The sequence below is a fragment of the Hemiscyllium ocellatum genome, chromosome 23 (assembly GCF_020745735.1).
Source record: "Hemiscyllium ocellatum isolate sHemOce1 chromosome 23, sHemOce1.pat.X.cur, whole genome shotgun sequence".
NCBI lineage: Eukaryota > Metazoa > Chordata > Chondrichthyes > Orectolobiformes > Hemiscylliidae > Hemiscyllium > Hemiscyllium ocellatum.
The window spans coordinates 50,389,185-50,410,568 of record NC_083423.1 but is presented as its reverse complement, the minus strand read 5'-3'; the positions used below and the strand labels follow the sequence as shown (position 1 = coordinate 50,410,568).

The 21,384-nt window shown below is 41.4% G+C and overlaps 1 protein-coding gene across 3 annotated transcripts in view; it reads right to left on the bottom strand.

Moving 5' to 3' along the window:
• Positions 1-21,384, bottom strand: part of pde3a (phosphodiesterase 3A, cGMP-inhibited) — a 481,350-nt gene that overhangs the window by 88,734 nt on the left and 371,232 nt on the right. For all 3 annotated transcript variants that reach the window (XM_060842973.1, XM_060842975.1, XM_060842976.1), the window contains 3 exons: positions 19,589-19,843; positions 17,584-17,741; positions 314-450 (listed from right to left, as the gene is read on the bottom strand). In XM_060842973.1, the coding sequence (XP_060698956.1) occupies positions 314-450; positions 17,584-17,741; positions 19,589-19,843 (550 nt within the window). The remainder of the gene's footprint in view (positions 1-313; positions 451-17,583; positions 17,742-19,588; positions 19,844-21,384) is intronic.

Here is a 21,384-nt window from a genome sequence, read left to right as displayed (position 1 = left end):
CTGTGAATGAATAATATAAAAGGGGTAGGATGGTACATTTCCTTCTCTAGTGGGCAGTACTGCACCAGGTGGATCAATGGTTATTACCAAGACCAGATTTATCCATGGAATTCAAGTTCCATCAGGCACATTGGTAGGATTCAAACTCATCACCCCAAAGCACTGGCCTTTCAATGACAATAGCAATGACACTACCACAATGCCATCATCTTCTTATTGTAAATTGGGAGAAACTACTTCATCTCACTGGGAAATAGAGCACTTGAACTTAATTTTAAAAACATATACTAAGAGAATAAAAATAGCGTTTTACCTTGCCGCAACTGCCTTTTAGCATTCACATGATTATTTGTGGCAACCGCGTAGGAGGCTGAGAATGATCTGCTTTTGGCAATGGTCATCAAAACTGAGGGAGAGTAACTGCTGTTCCAAGACTCTGTATTAAAAGAACTGAAAGAACCAAGAGATAAGCAAGTGTTAACCAACACCACTCGAGTTAAGAGTTCAACTCACTGCGGAGGTTTCAAAGTGAAATCATTTTCCATCATGTAGCATCATCTCTACAATACAACGTGTTGATTCAAAAAGTGTGGCGCTGGAAAAGCATAGCTCGTCAGGCGGCATCCCGGGAGCATGAGAGTCGATGCTTCGAGCATAAGCATTCCTCATCAGGAATGAAGAGCTAATGCTCAAAATGTTGACTCTCCTGCTCCTCGGATGCTGCCTGACCGGCTGCGCTTTTCCAGCTCCACACTTTTTGACTCTGATCTCCAGCATCTGCAGTCCTCACTTTCTCCATATACAGAAGTGTTGAGTCAAACCATCCATTAAATTGAGAGCAAGTTTAATATTTCAGAACTCATGGCCTGTAGATGGTCCTGATAGTTGATGGTGTGTAATATTATAGAGATAATGCAAAGACGATTATTGTAAGGGAAATGTAATTAAAATGTTGGGCTTTAGAGGTTGCCAAAACACCTGAAAGAGAAAGCCAGTTTAGAAGGTTAGAAGCTCAGTGATTAGTATTGCTGTCATGCAGCACCAAGGATTTGGGTTTGATTCCATCCTTAGACAACTGTCTGTGTGGATTAGATTTTTTTTTTAGATTAGATTACTTACAGTGTGGAAACAGGCCCTTTGGCCCCACAAGTGGGTGGCACGGTGGCACAGTGGTTAGCACTGCTGCCTCACAGCACCTGAGACCCGGGTTCAATTCCCGACTCAGGTGACTGACTGTGTGGAGTTTGCACGTTCTCCCCGTGTCTGCGTGGGTTTCCTCCGGGTGCTCTGGTTTCCTCCCACAGTCCAAAGATGTGCGGGTCAGGTGAATTGGCCATGCTAAATTGCCCGTAGTGTTAGGTAAGGGGTAAATGTAGGGGTATGGGTGGGTTTCGCTTCGGCGGGTCGGTGTGGACTTGTTGGGCCGAAGGGCCTGTTTCCACACTGTAAGTCTAATCTAAAAGTCCACACCGACCCGCCGAAGCACAACCCACCCATACCCCTACATTTACCCCTTACCTAACACTACGGGCAATTTATCATGGCCAATTCACCTGATCCGCACATCTTTGGACTGTGGGAGGAAACTGGAGCACCCGGAGGAAACCCACACAGACACAGGGAGAACGTGCAAACTCCACACAGTCAGTCGCCTGAGGCGGGAATTGAACCCGGGTCTCTGGCGCTGTGAGGCAGCAGTGCTAACCACTGTGCCGCCCACAAAGCATGGGGAGTTTGCACATTTTCCCCATGTGTGTATGGTTTTCCTCCAGGTGCTCCGGTTTCCTTCCACAGTCCAAAGATGTGGATGTTTAGGCGAATTGTCCATGCTGAATTGTCCAGAGTGTCCAGGGAGGTGTAGATTAAGTGGATTAACCATGGGAAATGTGGGATTACGGGACTGGGGTGGGTCGGAGTAGGGTTCATGGCCTGCCCCACACTGTAGGGATTCTATGTTTGTTCAATAAAGTCAGAAGTCAAAATTGTGACAGAGTAGGTCAGGAGAAATAATTCCAAATCATAAAAGGATTGAGAACAAGAGGGCATAGATTAAAGTAATTGACAAAAGAAGTAAAAGTGATTTGAGAAAGATGTTTTTCGCCAGTGGTTTGTCAAAGTCTAGAACACATTGCCTGAGAGGTTTCCCTTCAATTGAGGCATTCAGAAGGGAATTAGACTGTAATCAGACTGTGGGAGGAAGGTAAAAGAATGGCATTATGTAAAATGCTAAATGAATGAACCAGTGTGTGCACAATGGGGTGAATGACTTTCTGCTGTACTGTAATAGCTCTGTGATTCTGAGGTATTCACTGGAAGAGGCTTTTAACTGCAGAATGGAGTTTACTTGATTTCCAGCTCACTGGAAAAACTTAGTCAAAACAAAAAACAGCTCTACACATCTGATCTATTAGCAGGGTAGAACACCAACTTTGTTTTTGCATAGATGATGGGTGAAATTTAAACTCAAAGTGACTCTTGTGAATTTAAGCTTGCCTAATTTGCAGCTAGTGGGAGAATTTACAATGTCTCATGTCAAAAGCAGATGTCACATGACACCAGTGCTCTGAAAGCTTGTGATTTCAAAAATTGGACTATAACTTGGCATTGTGTGACTTCTGACTTTGTCCAACCCAATCCAACACCGACACCTCCATATCATGGCTTCAAAAGAAAGCAACCAGGAAGTATCAGAACTGTCTCACAAGGGCCTGAGATCTCCAAAGTCAAGAGACCACATACCAAGGTTTTACCTGAGAATAGTTAGAACTGTGGAAAGTTCTCCACAGGACTGTGGCATACTTGAGGGTGGTCCTCAGAGATGTTTGTTCTACTATTGAAGTTTGAGGTGTCTTACAAGATAGTTTGGGAAGAAGCATGCCAGAAATAAAAGTGCAGAACATACATTGTTGCAAACTTATATACTAAATTATTAATGCTCACGTTAAGTCTTTCGTATATCATAAAGTTTGCTTTATGTAAAAATAAATTGGCATATATTCTAAAACCAGGTAATTTGATAAAACGAGAATAGACAATAAATATACATGATATTGGCTGATATTTTGTGATATTTGTTAATGACCTATGACATTCTATATCAATATACCTTTCGATCACAAATGTCCTGATTCTCCAGTACATTCTTTAAGTGAATCAAAGTCATGATGGACACAATTCTTCTTGAAGAACTGGTTTGTAACAAAGTACTTGCACAATAGACAATCTTCCTTTAGCAAAAACATGATGACTGTCATCTGGTAGTACACAACTTGAGTATCACTATAAAAGACACATTTTGGTGAAGCCTTTTGACTTGCATTCACCATGGTAATTCTCAAGGAATGGCAATGTAAATAGGGAAAAAAAAACTTCTTTCCGTTATGACAAGAGGGAATTAACTGGTTGACAAATGGACTCTGATTGATGAAGGCATTATCTTGGAGCATTCACCAGTTAGATGATGACTGGCAGTTAACTGCCATTCTTTGTTGAAATTTTAAACCGGGTAAGCAGACACTGATTGGTCAAGACATTACTCGAGTCCAAGTGACAATTTAAATGTCAGTGAAATTCTCCTAAACAGGACTGTTTACCAAATCAGAACACTCAAAGGAAACCCATGCAGACACAAACTCTACCCAGACAGTCAGCTGAAGGTGGAATCAAACTCAGGTCTCTGGTCTTGTGAGGCAGCAGTGCTAACCACCGAGTCACTGCGCCGCCCTCAGGAAATTTGCAAGGGGTAGGTTAGGTGCCATTCCATTGAAGACCCATTTTGCATGGAACCCAACCTAAGGCTGGCAATTCATCAATAAAAGAACAACCAATTTAGGAATGTCAGTGGACTCTCAGTGTGGTGTACTTGTATGCACAGGAAGACACAGATATTAATACACATGACTCTTTTGTTTGCAGATGGACAAAACATAGACACATATTACACTTGTTTCAACTCGGAACAGGTGATATCCATTCTCTGGTTAATTTCTCAGGGCAATGCCTTGAACAATCAGAATCAACCTGCCCAGTTTAAATTTAACAAAAATTGGCAATTAACGATCAATCATCACCATGGATACAATCTCCACAGCAATGCCTCTGTGTGTAAGATTCCCCTTTGTCAACCAATTACCACTCTCCTCTTTCACTTGTAAATATTGTATTTCTTCTACTTTTATATTCTTGCAAATTGCCCTGATGCATGCAAGATGAGAAGCTTCAACAGAATGTATCTTTTGTAAACAATACTCAACAAAAAGACATGAGGGGCAAACGTTTTACACAGAGATTGGCTCGCGTGTGGAGTGAGCATTCTGAAGAAGTGGTGGATGTGGGTACAATGACAACATTGAAAAGACAAGTACATGAATAGGAAAGGTTTGAAGGGATATAGGCCACGAGCAGGCAGTTTGGGATTATGTTTGGCATGGATTGGTTGGACTGAAGAGTCCTAGTCTACATAAGTGCTGTATGACTCTACGTAAACTGATCAGAACTAACAAATCAAAATCCCGTACAACAGTAATTACTCTTCAACTAAATTCTGTGTGACAGCAAAATTAACACTGTTTCAATTAATGCTGTGACAGAGCCAGAACAAGAAAGGGATGTGCCCTTTTGAGATCATTTTACACTTGGAGGAGTGGACAGCGATAGGACACCATAATTTATGACAGCAAGAGCAGAAATGAAAAAAGCTATATCTGCATAAGTGCTTTAAGGAAACAAAACAGAATGACCAAGTAATTTTGCATATAGAATTCCATAAGGTCTGATGCATTGGGTGAATGATCAGCCTCTGATGTTGCAGAGTAAAAGACAGAGAGGTGGAGGGGGAGGAGAGGGTATGTGGAACATGAAATATCCTTAGCTGAACTGGCTCACTCTCAGCTCACAGGGCAGCTGAGCATGTGGCTCGATTCAGAACATCCTGTACTGTAACTGACTGCACTGTTCCTATTCATCGGTAACATGCCAGTTTCTCACTGGATGTGCCCAGATTTCTTACTGTTTGAGATCAGAAATCATGTCTTGAGATCAGCAGGCTCAGAGTTGCTGTTGTTCTCAGTTTCACCACCACTACAGTCGCCTGTCGGTGTTTTCAAGAAAGACAAACATTTCTGGAGCATGTCTGCTCCCACAGGTCTCTTACAAATGAAAGGTTGTCTGCTCAGATTTGACACAAAATTCATCTGATTTATGGTTATGCCTTCTTTGTCAGCCCCAATTTTATAGATTAGGTCTTTGTAATAGATTATCCCCACTTAAATCAAAAGCATTGCCAGCTTTGTTATGAAGAAATACACACTGACATACAAACTACATGGTTGTAGGCTTTAGAATATTGAACAAGTAGCAAGGAGATTTTACTGAATTGGGGTGATTATGCCTTTTATCACATGACCAGCTTCCCACCCTTGCAGTAAGGAGTTACACAATTGAACAGTAGTTAAAGAAAACTATGATCCCATGAACCAGTCCTTCGAAACCTCTCTCACTGACAGGAAGTGATCCTGGGCAGAGAAGCAAAAGGTGACTCCCTTAATGTAGATTACAAAGCAAGGGGATCGAAGGTGATCAGGCATACTTGGGAATATGGAATTTGGAACTAAACAAATCAGCCATGAGTGTGCAGTAATTTCTTGGGTCATGCACTGGCAAATTCATTATAACAAGCCTTTGGACTAACATGATAGACTGCATCAGAAAGCTGTGCTATAAATAAATGAATCCCACTGCCTAGCTTGCTCTGAACAATAAATTCCATTTATATGAACTGATAACATAGAAATAAAATTCTCGGATGCCTCTTTGGGACACAACCGGGAAGGAGGTGCTTTGATGGAGGAATCGGAGTTGGCGAGGTTGAGGGACATGTAGTTGCAAGGATAAGGATCGAGAGTGTGGTGCTGGGAAAGCACGGCAGGTCAGGTGCATCTGAGGAGCGGAAGAATCAACGTTTAAGGCATCAGCCCTTCTTCAGGGATGAGAACTTGTGCCCACATTCCTGAAAGGCTGATGCCTGAAACGTTGATTCTCCTGTTCCTCGGTTGCTGCCTGACCTGCTGTGTTTTTCCAGCACCACATTCTTGACTCTGATCTCCAGCATCGCCAGCCCTCACTTTCTCCTAGCTGCAAGGATAAAGAGACTATAGGCAGGGAACTTGGATTAATTTTGAATTGCTGGTCTTCAGAGTTGGCACAGACAAGATGGGCTAAATTATCATGTTCTACTTATACAGTTCTGAAAAGCCACTTCTTCTAAGTTAACTCTGGACCCAGCTGTAAGTTTGTCACACTCAGATACATAATCAAGAATAGCCACTATTCCTAACCAGAATGAAAGTTTAACAGGCAGTGAAGAAGTGATTAATATCTTATGTATGGTTAAGATAACAAAACATTCAGTCATAATTACACAAGGAAAAGTTATTCTTCAGAATGAAAATGAGCAACTTTGCCTTAACTGCACTAATCTCTACATATGTGGATTCTAATGTACATCAAGAATTAAAACATTTTCTTTAATTGGCGTTAGATTGACACAGGTGTAAGTGCACATTAATCCAGCTCTATTTATTATAACAATAGCTTGAAGGTGGTTCACCTTTCCATCAATACTGGATATCCTCTTCCAGGAAAAGCACCACAACAATAGAAACCTGAAAAACCACACTGTTTAAACCATAGAGTCATAGAGATGTACAGCATGGAAATAGACCCTTCGGTCCAACCCGTCCACGCCAACCAGATATCCCAACCCAATCTAGTCCCACCTGCCAGCACCTGGCCCATATCCCTCCAAACCCTTCCTATTCATGTACCCATCCAAATGCCTCTTAAATGTTGCAATTGTATCAGCCTCCACCACTTCCTCTGGCACCAGTTTGAATGGAGCAGCAGGATCAGGCCAGAAGCGTTGAAACAGCAGTGGTTTGCTTTATTCTAATTAATTCAATCATTCTCAAAGAAACATCTGTATTTTTTTGGGGATTTCCATCCTCTAATGTGTTAAAAAAATGAAGTAAATGCATAAATTAGTATATCTGAAAATGCAATGACGATTTATGGAGTAGTTGAAATTTGTCATTTTAACTGACACCCGACCTTATTGAATTTTTAAGGATCGGCACAGCTATTTCCTTCAATTTTTTGCATTCTTGATTGATGCTTCAATGCAAAATGCATGGACCACTGGAAGAAAAATGATTCATGCCCATCTCAGCACAGATTGTGTATATGCCTGGCCACTGAGTTCTGTACAGTAAAAGTGGATCGATGAAAGAATATGGAAATATGATATTGTAAAGATAGGTATTTACTTAGGTTAAAACAATTTACATGGTTAATTATTAGTTGCTTACATTTTTCACTCTATCATATTGTTTCAATAAGGGAAGAGCAAACTTACTTGTCACATAGCAGCGTTTAAAGCCTGAGATTACCTCACAATCAGCTTAGACATTGATGTGGCAACCGATTTGCAAATTGTTGGATTAAACAAACAGCAGTGTGATAATGGCAAAATAATCTGTTTTTAAGTGTGATGGCAGAGGAATAAATACTGGATGGGACACCAGGAGAGCTGTCCTAGTTCTTCATTTATTAATGCTACAGGATGTTTCACATCTCACTGAGGCAACAAACATGCTTGATGTACATTTGAAAGATAGCACACCTGATGGTGCAGCACACTCTCAGTACTGTAGTGAACAAAGCTCCATGCTGAATCTCTGGAGTGGCACTTGAACCTAAAGACTTCTGACTAGGAGACAGGGCTTGACAGAACAGATAGAGATAGGATGCTTCCCTAGGCTGGTAGCTTTACAATCAGGGAACAGTGTCTGAAATGATTTGATTAGATTGGATTCCCTACAGTATGGAAGCAGGCCGTTCAGATCAACAAGTCCACACGGACCCTCCAAAGAGTAACCCACCCAGACCGCTATCCTATATTTACCCCGACTAAGCCATCTAACACTATGGGCAACTTAGTATGACCAATTCACCTGACCCGCACATCTTTGGATTATGGGGGGAAACCAGGACACCCGGAGGAAACCCACGCAGACACGGGGAGAACGTGCAAACTCCACACAGACAGTCGCCTGAGGCAGAAATCAAGATCTGCCCCTATCCTGAGATTGAAAGGAGAATGAATTTCTTCACACAGGCAATCATGAATCTTTGGAATTCTCTATCCCAGAGGGCTGTGGAGTCATTCATCAGGTTCAAGATGGAAAAATCAGCGGGTTTCTGAAGATGAATGAAGGAATGTGGTGATGTTGTGGAAAATGGCATTGAGAAGATGATCAGCCAGGATCTAGAACAGTGGTGTAGGCTCGATGGGCTGAAAGACCTACTCCAGTTATTTTATTCCAGATTTCTTAATTACTGAATACCAAACACCAAATTCTTGGCACTTTGGTTAATTTCAAATGCTATTTCAAATTAGGGTGGGACCTTAAGGGGATTGTAATATTTAGTATCAGGGCAAGCATTGGGCAGACTCATCAACCAATCAGAATGAAGATTTCTCATAGACAGCAAAGCAGGAATTAATAATCAGGGAATATAATTCGCAACTCAATTATTTGGAACAAATTAAAGATTGGGATGTAAAAATGGGATTAAGGGAGAAGTTAAGTATCAAAACCAGTCTTTAGAGATAGAGTTTTTAGCAATTTTCAAACATTCTTCTGAATGAAATAACCAATACTTTAAATGGAACATTGTTCGTCAGCACCAGAGAAATTGATCAGCAGTAATTATGACTTAGCAGACCATTCAAAAGTCAATTACACTTGATTAAATACAGCTTAAGCTTTTCATTGATTTTCACACCATTAATGTCAAACGAGGTTAGGTTCATGTCAAATCGCTAATTCTGTACTGATCCATCTGTGAAGATCACAACAGTACACTCCGTAGTGGAACAGTGTATAAGTGATAACTTCCGTGCTTAACAGTTCAGGTGCAGGGATCAGACATTGCTGTCAATTTTGCATGTTAACAATCGCCAGCACTGGCACTTCCCCAACATTACTACCCCAAATTACGGACTTTTAATCAGATGCATGACATTTTGTTGTTGGGGGAAAAAAACACACAGGTCAAAGATAATCAAAGTGATTTTCCACAAAGCTTGTACATTAGTTCTTTGCAGCCTTAACTAAGACTATAAGCATGGAAATTACTAGCTGTTAAGCATGGAGCTAAACACAGTCTGAACAATGACAAATTAAGTGTTCAAATCCCAGCATGACAAATTATGAAACTGGATTTAATAACTCTGCTAACTTTGGTGTCAGTAGCAGGAATTGACTGAATTATAGATACCAAACTGGTGCACAAATATCCTTCAGGGAAGATTATTTGTCAGTCATCCTGTTCTGGTCTACATGTGACAAGAGTCCCACGCCAACTAGTGGTGGTCAATAACTAGAGTCTTGCTCCTGCTGTCTGCATCCAAAGGAATTAGAATGAAGTGCATACTTGGGAGGACGTTAGATGGTTGTTTTGACTGATGCGGAAGTGATTGTCCAAAGAGTCTTTTACTTTGCTGCAGATCCTTATCACTTTATAAATCTATAAAGTTAATAAACTTCTCACTTAAGAAGTTCGGTCCATTGCTCACTGCAGTTGCATGCGTGTTGGATATCGATATATACAGTGTGATGAATTATACTGTTTGTGATTGACTCTGTGACAGTGAGACACATTGTCTATTTTGCTGCTCCCAGAAGACCTCATGCAACAGTGATTTGCAGTTGTGATGCAAGATGTGATACATTTTGTGATTTGGATTTTAAAATAGAGGCAGTGGGTCAGTTCTGTGAAGTTTTTTTAAAACAGGCCGAAGTGTCTTTGGGAATCATGACATAAGCATGTTACATAACTTTTCCAGAAAGCAAGTAGCTGCGTGATTAGATTCCCTACAGTGTGGAAACAGGCCCTTCAGCCCAACAAGTCCACAGCTACCCTCTGAAGAGTAACCCAACCAAACTCATTTCCCTCTGACTAATGCACCTAACACTATAGGCAATTTAGCATGTCCAGTTCACCTGACCTGCACATCTTTGGACTGTGGGAGGAAACCGCAGCACTCAGAGGAAACCCGCGCAAACATGGGGAGAATGTGTAAATTCCACACAGTCGCCTGAGACTGAAATCAAACCTGGGTCCATGGTGCTATTAGGCAGCAGAGCTAACCACTGAGCCACCGTGCTGCACTGCAGTCTTAATGGATGGAATTGTTATATTATTGAGCTTACAACAAACTAGAAAGCCATCAGTTTAGTTTACACTGCAGAATAGATGGTTCAAGGTGTCATTTCATGAGAATCAAGAGTTTATGTCAGAAGGGAGAATAATTTCTCCTAGTACAGAAATAAAGCCTTTAGTTCAGGGGAACCAGTCACCCTAACTAAAGTGCTTTAGTTGATGGGGCTTCTACACTGGAAGTGCTTGGATAGAAATGCTGTTAGAACTGTGGCAGTTCAGACCATTAAAATTGTGGACGTGGAAATGAAGAGCAAAACTAGCTCTGCAGCTGAGGGAAAAGAAACTGGAAGGAATTGGAGAACCGAAAACTGAAACCATCAAGACAGGAGTGGAATTTCTGAGGAATTGTAAGTAGATAGTTTTGGGGAATAGACTGAAACTTTGTTGTGGTTCTGTTCGCCGAGCTGGGAGTTTTTCTTGCAAACGTTTCGTCCCCTTTCTAGGTGACATCTTCAGTGCTTGGGAGCCTCCTGTGAAGCGCTTCTGTGCTGATTCCTCCGGCATTTATACTGGTTTGAATCTGCCGCTTCCGGTTGTCAGTAGCTGTCCACTGCAGTGGCTGGTATATAGGGTCTAGGTCAATGTGTCTGTTGATCGAATTCGTGGATGAGTGCCATGCTTCTAGGAATTCCCTGGCTATTCTCTGTTTGGCCTGTCCTATAATGGTGGTGTTGTCCCAATCGAATTCATGTTGTTTGTCATCTGAGTGTATGGCTACTAGGGATAGTTGGTCGTGTCGTTTCATGGCCAGTTGGTGTTCATGGATGCGGGTTGTTAGCGGTCTTCCTGTTTGTCCTATGTAGTGTTTTGTGCAGTCCTTGCATGGGATTTTGTAAACCACGTTGGTTTTGCTCATGCTGGGTATCGGGTCCTTTGTCCTGGTGAGTTGTTGTCTGAAAGTGGCTGTTGGTTTGTGTGCTGTTATGAGTCCTAGTGGTCGCAGCTGTCTGGCTGTCAGTTTGTTTTGCTGAAACTTTGTTTTGCTGTTTGTGTTATGATCTTTCTAGCTGACTTTAGATATATATCTTTTCATGTTTTTGTGTAAGGAGCTTACGTTCTGTTGTTAAAGAACGTCAGCAGCCTCATGTGAATATGCTTTAGTCACTGACCGTCACGGGTGACAAACTGCAACAACTGAACATATAATCTATTAAGCCAGGATTTCTTCTGGACTGCAGCTTGTCAGTATTACTATCAAATGGAGTCCTTAAACATTCACATAGTGCCTTTCATGTAGTAAAATGCCCAAGGTGCTTCACAGCAGCATTCTCAACTGAATTCAATGCTGAGCCACATCTGCATATGTCAGTACAGAAAACCAAAGCAGATGGAGATTTTAAGTAACTTCTGAAATGAAGAGTATGAAATGGAGAGAGAATGAGAGATCTAGGGAATTCATTACATAACTTAGTGTTTAATTAGCTGAAGACATGGCTGTTACCAGTAGGATAAAGGGAAGGGGTGGAGGGTATATAGAAGATCAGAATTGAGGCATGCAGAGATTTTGGATGGCTGTGGGACTGAAGAGGGTTACAGTTTGGTCTTTAAAAATGTCCATTGTAACACTAATTCCCCAGTGAAGAAGTTTCTATGCAGTTCATATGTAACAATTAAAAATGTACTCTCAAACTCCAAGTATTAGTTAGTGAAAATGTGGCAAAATTTCACACGATTATTTAATTCTTTTAAAATAGCCTTTGTAAGATATTATTTTTGGCACATGTTTTAGGATTTCTTCAGAAACTTGGCAAAAATTATGGTTACACGGTACAATTATAACATTTAAAAGGCATCTGCATGGGTACATGAATAGGAAGGGTTTAGAGGGATATGGGCCAAATACTGGCAAATGGGACTAGATTAATTTAGGCTATCTGGTTGGCATGGATGAGTTGGACCGAAGGGTCTGTTTTCATGCTATAAAACTCTATGACTCTATGCATTGTAAATCACTTCCATGGTGACATTATACAGGTAGCATGGACTAAGCAAACAGAGCACTCACCTGAGTCCTGAATTTTAGCTCAAACAGTATATCATGTGGACTATGCCACAAGGTGACACTAGACATGCTACTGGTTAAAAATATTACACTGTTCACACATGACAGCAGCAATGTTCACTGAGGAGTGGACTAGGAATCACATATTTGGAGCGTGCATCAACACCTGCATCATTGATCTAGTCAGCTGGGGTACATTATAGTGCTTCCCATCACATTACAGTGTGAAGGCAGACCATACCATGCAAGGGCAGCCTGTGAACATGTTAACAACACCAAGCTGCAGAACTGAAGGTTTTGAAATAAGAACTGAATCATCACTTGTCCGAAATGTTTCAAAGAGAGAACCAGAGCACAGCTGTGTTACTGGTGATTCACTTTCAAGCCTCCCAATCTGCTCTCAGAATATTAGTGAATTGTGTAGCAAATTGAAATTATGGAAAATGACTCCTCAAGACATAGAACAGTACAGCACAGTACAGGCACCCTCGGTCCTCGATGTTGCGCCGACCTTTTATTTTATTCTAAGATCAAACTGACCTACATACCCCTCATTTTACTGTCATCCATGTGCCTATCCAAGAATTTTAAATGCCCTTATTGCATCTGACTCTATTACCACTGCTGCCAGTGCATTCCACATACCAACACACTCAGTGTAAAGAACCTACCTCTGACATCTCCCTTAAACCTTCCTCCAATCATCTTAAAATTTATGCCTCCTCGTGATAACCATTTCCACCCTGGGGAAATGTCTCTCATCTTCTTGTACACCTCTATCAAGTCACCTCTCATCCTTCTTCGCTCCAATGAGAAAAGCTCTAGCTCCCTCAACCTTTCTTCATAAGACATGCCCTCCAGTCCAGGCAGCATCGTGGTAAATCTCCTCTGCAACATCTCTAAAGCTTCCACATCCTTCCCATAACGAGGGAACCAGAACTGAACACTATTCTAAGTGTGGTCTAAGCAAGGGTCTATAAAACTGCAACATTAACTTGCGGCTCTTAAACACAATCCCCCTGCTAATGAAAGCCAACACACCATATGCCTTCTTAACAACCCTATCAACTTGGGTGGCAACTTTAAGGGATCTATGGATGTGGACCCCAAGATCCTTCTGTTCCTCCACACTGCCAAGATTCCTGCCTTTAACTCTGTAATCTGCATTCAAATTTGTCCTTCCAAAATGAATCGCTTTACACTTTTTAACTCTATCTGCCACTTCTCAGCCCTGTTCTGCATCATGTCATTGTCCTGTTGCAACTTACAACAACCTTCCACACTACCCACAACTCCACCAACCTTCATGTCATCGGCAAACTTACTAACCCATGCTTTCACTTCATTTATAAAAACCACAAACAGCAGAGGTCACAGAACCGACCCCTGAAGAACACCGCTGGTCACCAAGCTCCAGGCTGAATACTTTCCATCTACTACACCGTCAGAGAAAAAAGACCACAGGATTTATCTATGAACTGCTAATGCCATTGATAGTGAAATTCCAAGAGAGTTGCAAACAGTTTACGGAGAGATATCGACAAGTTAAAAAGTAGGCAAAAAGTTGGCAAACAGGAAAATAGGAAGTAGTTCATTTTGGAAGGGGAAACAAAAGATAGAATATTACTTAAATGCAGAAAGCTACAACACAGAAGGGACTTAGGGCAACTTGTGCAAGAAACGCAGAAAGCTAGCTCACAACAGCAGCAGGTAGTCAGGAAGGCTAATGGAATGATGGCCCTCATTTCAAGGGGATTGGATATAAGAGTAGGTAAGTCTTGTTGCAACGGTACAAGGTGCTGGTGAGACCATATCCGGAGTACTGTCAGCAGTTTTGCTCCCCTTGCTTAAGGAAAGATATCACTTCATTGGAGGCAGTTCAGAGCAGGTTCACTGGGCTGATCTCTGGAATTGAGGGATTATCTTATTAGTAAAGGGCAAACAAGTTAGGAGTCTACTCGCTGGAGTTTAAATTCTGAGAAGATGTTTCCCCTCATGGGAGAGTCTAGGACCTGAGGGCACAGTCTCAGAATAAAGGAGCATTATTTTAAGTCTGAGATGAGGAGGAATTTCTTCTCTCAGAGGGTTGTGGGTCTCTGGAACTCCTTGCCACAGAGACCTGTGGGTATAGATTTCTTGTGCATATTTAAGGCTGGCATAGATAGGTTTTTGATCAGTCAGGGAATAAAGGGTGATGGGGAAAACAGAGGAAGATGGCAAGTGGGAGTATTGGATCAGCCATGAGTCGACTGAATGGTGGGGCAGGCCCCAGGAGCTGAACAGCCTACTCCGGTTCCTATTTCTTTTTGTCTTTTGTTCTTATCTGTTTTATTATTTCCTTCCATTTTAATGCAGCTACAAGATGCATTGCAGCAACTCACTGAGGCTCTTTCCACAGCCCTTCCAAACCCATGACCTCGACCATCTAGAACATCGAACACCTTATTTAGCATACACCAATTTCCACCTGGCTCAAGTAGAGGTTAAGAGATGTTTGAACTTTGATGTTTTGCTTTTTAAATAGCCACCATTTGCTCATACACAGCAAAACTGCTTATGTTGTTGACACCTACATGGGCTGTGGTCACACTCTCTCCCTCCCATTGCGAATTCCTCCCCAGGCTAAAGCAGATGCCTAGCATAGAGGAGGAAACAAAGCCACCTGGACTCTTGCGCTTAGCCATAGATAATGGCATCCAAACCACTCAATATACTGTCCTCCACTGCCATTACATTCCTATCAATTCCCCAACTTGACTGGCTTCTCTCAATAGGGTGCATGGTCAACTTGTTCAACTATCCTTTAGTCACTGCTTTCATTCCCCCCACAGACTCCAGGAACTTCAAATCTTTTGGCCAATTGCAAAGGCAGAAGTTCCTTCCCTTTGACCTTTTGTGTCTCCTCACCTGCCTCTCTTGCAGTCACATCTGCCTGTACCGTACCTCTAGGAGAAAGTGAGGACTGCAGATGCTGGAGACCAGAGTTGAAAAGTGTGGTGCTGGAAAAGCGCAGCTGGCCAGGCGGCATCTAAGGAGCAGGAGAATCGACGTTTCGGGCATAAGCCCTTCTTCAGGAATGTACCCCTGGCCAAATCAGAAGAACCTGTACAAAGAGTTTTGACCACCTGCTAATACTTAGAATGTAGATAACTTTTCACCTCCCTGATATGTCGCTGTGTTTGTAGTTCAGCCTCCAGCTTGTAAACTCTGAGCTGAAGCTCCTTTCAATTCAATCATTTATTGCAGACTTGTTTACCCTGGATCACACTGGTGGGGGGCATCCAGGTACACTGCATGCTACAGTCACCACACATCACTGCTCTGACTGGCTTTATTATGTCAGAATTAAATCTCTATGACTCTATTTCTTTTTCCTTAATTAATTAATACATAAAATGAAACCTTTTCTCACTATCACTTACTGTACTAATTCAAACCTTAGAAATTCAATACTTCTCAGCACTAAGACTCACATAGTTAACAGAATTACTGGTTTCCTACTTCAGTTTTGCAACTACTTCTTAATCTTATAATGAAGGTATTTAAGCATGGGTTAAAATATTTCTGGATTTTTATAAATTCAAACACTTTAGGCACGTTCCCTAACAGTAGTTACTCACTTAGCAATCAACTATGCTTTTCCGGTGTTGTCATGGTTTGGTTATTCTGATCAAACTCAGTATGTGGTCAGATTTGCCTCATTCTGAAACTGTTTCTGCCACTAATTTAATTGGCTGTACCCAGCTCCCTTTGCACTGTTTCCCATTCTGAAACTACTCACCCTGCTCCCACTGTTTTAACTGGCTGGGTCAACGTCTCTACAAGCTGTTGCTCATCCTGAACTGAGTTTTGGGCATTACTCACTAGGATATCTGTTTTGGCCACAAAGGAAATGTAGTGATGATTTGCTGGCATGAGTTAAACTGCAAAGAGAGATTACAAAAATAACTAAAAGTGCAGTGCTTAAGAATTTAGAAATTAAGGATGATTTGCTTACAGCTTTCAAGATAGTGAGCGGGACTGATGGGTGGATACAGAAAATCTATTTCGGGGGAATTCTACTACATGCGTTTGGGAAAGTCTACTACATGGGAACACAGCTAAAAATTGAGATCAGCCCTTTCAGGAATGAAGTCAGGAAACACTGTTGCATGCAAAGAATGCGCGATGATGCCAACTTTAATTGTGTGATTTGATAGATTTCTCAGAGGCAGAGCTAGGGCAAATGCAGACTCGTTGAGCAGATCAGTAATAATCTCACTGCGTGGTGTGAACAGGTTTGAGGGACCGTGCGCATGTCCCTGTGGACGTTGGGGAGACTTCAGACCGAAATTTATTTTCTTCCCTGAGCCACTTCCAACGCATCAATGGCTTCTGGACCAAAAGCAGAGTTAATACAGAGAAAGAGAACAGAAGAAGTGTCATACCAGACTCAAAACATTAACGTGGTTTCTCTCTCTCCCTCTACAGATGCTGCCAGACCGGCTGAGTTTCTCCAGCATTCTCTGCATTTATTTCAGATTTCCAGCATGCACACTATTTACCTTTTATCACATGTGGACGGCAAAACCACAGAAAACCCGCACCTGGCTTCACCAGCAGGATTATGCACGCTTTCCTGGGATTCTCCATAATAATAAACTCTCACCTACCGGTTGGATTCTGAGGGCTACACAGAACACAATGCAGGAATTCAAACACAAATGCATAAAGGGGATGGGGGTGAGTTGAAATGTTTGCAGGGGTTGAGCCACAGTGAGTAGAGTTATTAATCTGACCATGTCTGGAACCCACAGTCCTAGTGGTTGCAAGATAAGGATGAAGGAGTTTATCAGGAAGGTATCCAACACGTGGGAAAGCTGATACCACTTGAATCTTTAACCTTTGGGCGCATTTGTGTTTAAATGTTTGGAGAGTTGGGGACAGGGGTTGGTCAGGAACTGCAGGATCAGGGATGGGGAGGAGATCATCAGTCCACGATTATTTGTTTTTGTTGTCCCATGATGGTGACCCCGGTTACAGAAATCTGTGCGAGGAAGGAGATTGCTTTACAAACACACAAAAGGTACAAACCAGCCTTCCATGAGCTTTGTTGGTGCCTTTTCCATATTCGGAGGAAACTTTTGAAACTGACGTTGCTTCCTCTACTTCATCAATGACCAACTTTTACATACACCATTTCCTGGACGCCAAGACTGAGGCAATACCTATTTGTGTTAATACTCACTGGCTCCATCGCTCACAGGGTTTAGTATCACAGAAGATCTTGCGAGTAAAGCGTACTAATCTGTGCCTACCTGCCTGATGGGGCTTCGTGAGATGGCTTTACGCTTCCGCTGCGGTCTCTCCTGACGGGTCCAGGCTCCATGGTGGGCAGGCCGGTGGCAGACGTTGTTGTTGTCCATGTGGATGAAATCCTCCTCAATAGTCCTGGAGGCAGACTTCTCCTCAGTCGCTAAAGGGAGTAGAAGGATTGGTCTCAACAGAACCTCAACATGTCATGTGTGAACAATACTGGACTGTTAAGTTAATGCAGCTCAGGGAGAGGTGGTGGTGTCATGATAACGTCACTGAACTAGCAATCCAGAGGGCTGGCCTAATGTTCTGGGGATATGGGTTCAAATTCTATGGCTGATGGTGGAATTTGAATTCAATACAAAGCCAGCCTAATGATGACCATTGTCAATCATGGCAAAAGCACATTCACTAATGTCTTTCAGGGAAGAGAATCCACTGTCCCTTATCGGGTCTGGTCTACATGTGATTCCAGACCCATAGCAATGTGTTTGACTCTTAATTACCTTTTGGAATGTTCTAACAAGACACTCGGTTCCAGGGCAATTAGGGATGGGCAATAAATGCTGCCTGAGCCAACAATGCCCACTTCACATGAACATATTTGAAAAAAAGACCTAAAAGCAGAAATACTGAAGAACAATATATCAGGCAAAAATTATTATCATTTGATGATTCTTTAAAAAAAAGTTCTCTTTAAATAAATGCTTCTCCACTTGTTTGCAACAAAATAACACTCATAAATCAAATACCATGAAAACTGATTATTTTCATTCAACCTTAAAGCATAATAAATAAAGAAAAATGCAGCAATTTTGTAAATAGAATAAACAGTTGATTAAATCTAATTACATTGAAAGGTTCTTCAGTTTAACCAGGACTGTGATAAAGGGATTTTCAGGCATTCATTAAATTTCCTATTGTAAATCCACAGATCTGTCTGATTGTTTGATAACCAGCAATCTGTTTCAAGTCAATAATTGTTTCAAACAGTACCTTCATCCGATAAAACTGCTGTTGTAACAATGAAGTGGGAAATCTGTCCAAAGAAACTAAGATTCCATTTGGTTGATCATCTCTCATAGGAGCTAGTCAGTGAACTCCAATGACTGTTATATCTATTGACTTTGCCAGTACAAATTCATAAACTTTCACCCAAGTATGTTGACAAAGCAGTTATCTCCCTTGTATGCGCAACCATTTAGCCTTGTAGCAAATTACTACATCGACAATACAACTTGCATAGATTTATAAAGTTTAAAAGCAATGATGCACATACTAACAAATATCTCGAGTATTCTTTCACTCCTCCCCTTGCAAAGATCTATCCCAATTTCAGTTATAATAAAGAACTCAGGTAGAATTTTCCCACACTTTTTTCTAAATAGGGTGTAAGGTGATGACTAACAGACCACCCCTCATTGGCTAGGTAGTTCATCTAATTGTCTGCCAGACAACTTGCTTAAGGCCCTAACACAGGCCCCAACACCGGTGACCCGGAATACCAGGAGCTGCTGGCCTATCAATGAAGCTAGCAAGATACATCCAGAATGGCATTTCCTTTGGTGGAATCTGGTGGAACAGGAATGTCCCTTCAGAACTCACAAGCGGGGTCTGGGCTTCTGTTGTCCCTGGCAACCTACCATCCCTGGCTGTGGGGCCCTGGATGAACCCTCCTCCCGTGGTGTCAGTAGCCACCAGATCTTCATTGCCTCCTATTGTCCAGCTCCAGAAATGGATGAACAGCTAAAGGGCAGGATTCAAACACGGTCCAAAAAACTCTGATGCAGACTCATAATCCCCTCACAGGATTGGTGTCACAGCCATTGAGATATGTCATAATTCTTCCATTTCCATACCTTTCCTGTTTTAAACCTTCCATGTAGAGGTCAAAAATGAATTTATTAGATTGTGAAAGGACAAACACAAGATGACTAAAGCACATGGTGATTGCTATTAACTAGCACCTGACATATTGGAAATGGAAGTTAACATCACTTGGTGTACCTTTGGGATTGCGAGTTTCTCTCCTGGGCATTCTTCAGAGTCAGAACCAGCGTAGGACTCGCTGAATGATACTAATGGATTTATTCTGGGCTTGTGGACGGGCTGGAAGGTCAGTTGTGTGCTGAGGAGATTGCTGACAGCCCTCAAGGAGGTACTGACATTGGGAGGCAGAGACGGATCAGCCAGAAGGTCTGTAATTAATCCATGGGCCTCACCCATCACAGCAATATCGACAGTGACACTGGTCCCCGTAGACTGAAAAAAAAATGAGGAACATAAATACATCACTGCAGCAACAGCAGCCCATCAAGGTCTATCAAAACCTTTACTAAAACTTCTTTCAATGAAATGTGCAAACACTGTTTTTAATTCAGATGAGTTTCCCACATGCGGTACACCACAACCAGCTGTTAAATGCTGGTTTAAATGAGTTAGCTAATCCCACAATTCAGAGTTAGGATGTAGTTTTCTCAATGTTCCATGTGTTAACCAAGATGAATGATGATGAACCATGGTACAATAAACAGTTACTTCCATCTCCTTTTAATGAGATGCCATTTGAACTCAAGATTACTATGGCTTACAACTAATTTCAACCAATTTGCCATAAAGTAACTCATTTGGCTTTTTTAATTTGAACTCAAATTACTTCACAGAATTTTCACTGTGTAGAAGGAGGCTATTTGGTTTATCATACCTGCACTGTGATTAATACCTCATATCAACATCTAACCTTTTGTCCATATCCCAACACACGCTATGTCTATCCAAATATTCATCCAACTTTCTCTTGAATCCCTCAATTGAACTTACCTCCACCACATTTCCAGGCAGTAGACTCCAGACCTTAACAATTCGCTGTGTTTTTCATGTTACCCTTGGTTTGTTTACACATCACTTTAAATCATTTGTAAATCTTATTCAGAGTTTGGTTCTCCTGAGGACTTTTCCTTCTTAGTGGCTCATCCTGTCTTCATGGTTATGTGTTTTTCTTAATCCTTCACTCTAAGCTCTGTTGAATCTTTCTTTCATTGTAGCACTGAGTCTCTTAGTGATCATTGCTATGTTAGGTAAGCTCCTCCAGACACAAGACAGCAAGATATTTGGGGAAAAAAATCATCCCCAAATTATTATAGTTTAACCATATGTTACTAGACAACCCCGCCAACTGCATGAGGAATAAATTCCTCTTCCAGAAAGGTTTCCACAATTTGTGAAATTAACGAGGTCTGACTTTGTTTAGGAAACAAGTAGTATGTTTAAAAATGAATTTATGTAGGGGGGATAATTATACATCACTTCTAAAAGTTTCAAAAATCCAAAATAGGTATTGGTCTTTTTAAAATGGTATCAGCTGTGTCTCAGATGTTAAAAAGGAATTCTCAAATTCAACGTTAAAGTCAAGTTGATATGTACCTATATAATGTTGCCTATTGAAACATTGTTATGGACCATATTAAACCCCTTCCAAATATATTAAGAAGATAGCCTAGACCTGACGTTTTTCTTATATTAAAGGTAAGTGCTAGGAAATGCACTTCGATTGGTCAAACTACTAGTCTTGAGGCAAATCACAATTTATTTATACATTATAGTTAAAATAAAACAAAAAAGAAGAAATTGGAATAATAACTCTCTTGGAAAGCTTAATAGAATAATAGATTATTAACTACTAACTAACTGTTCCAGTAAAGAAACATCCCATAAACACAACCTTGGCAAGAACAAATTCAGTAAAATAGATTATCTCACATGCAATTCTAGCTGCAGGAAGAGAACCCCAGTATTCAGAGAGA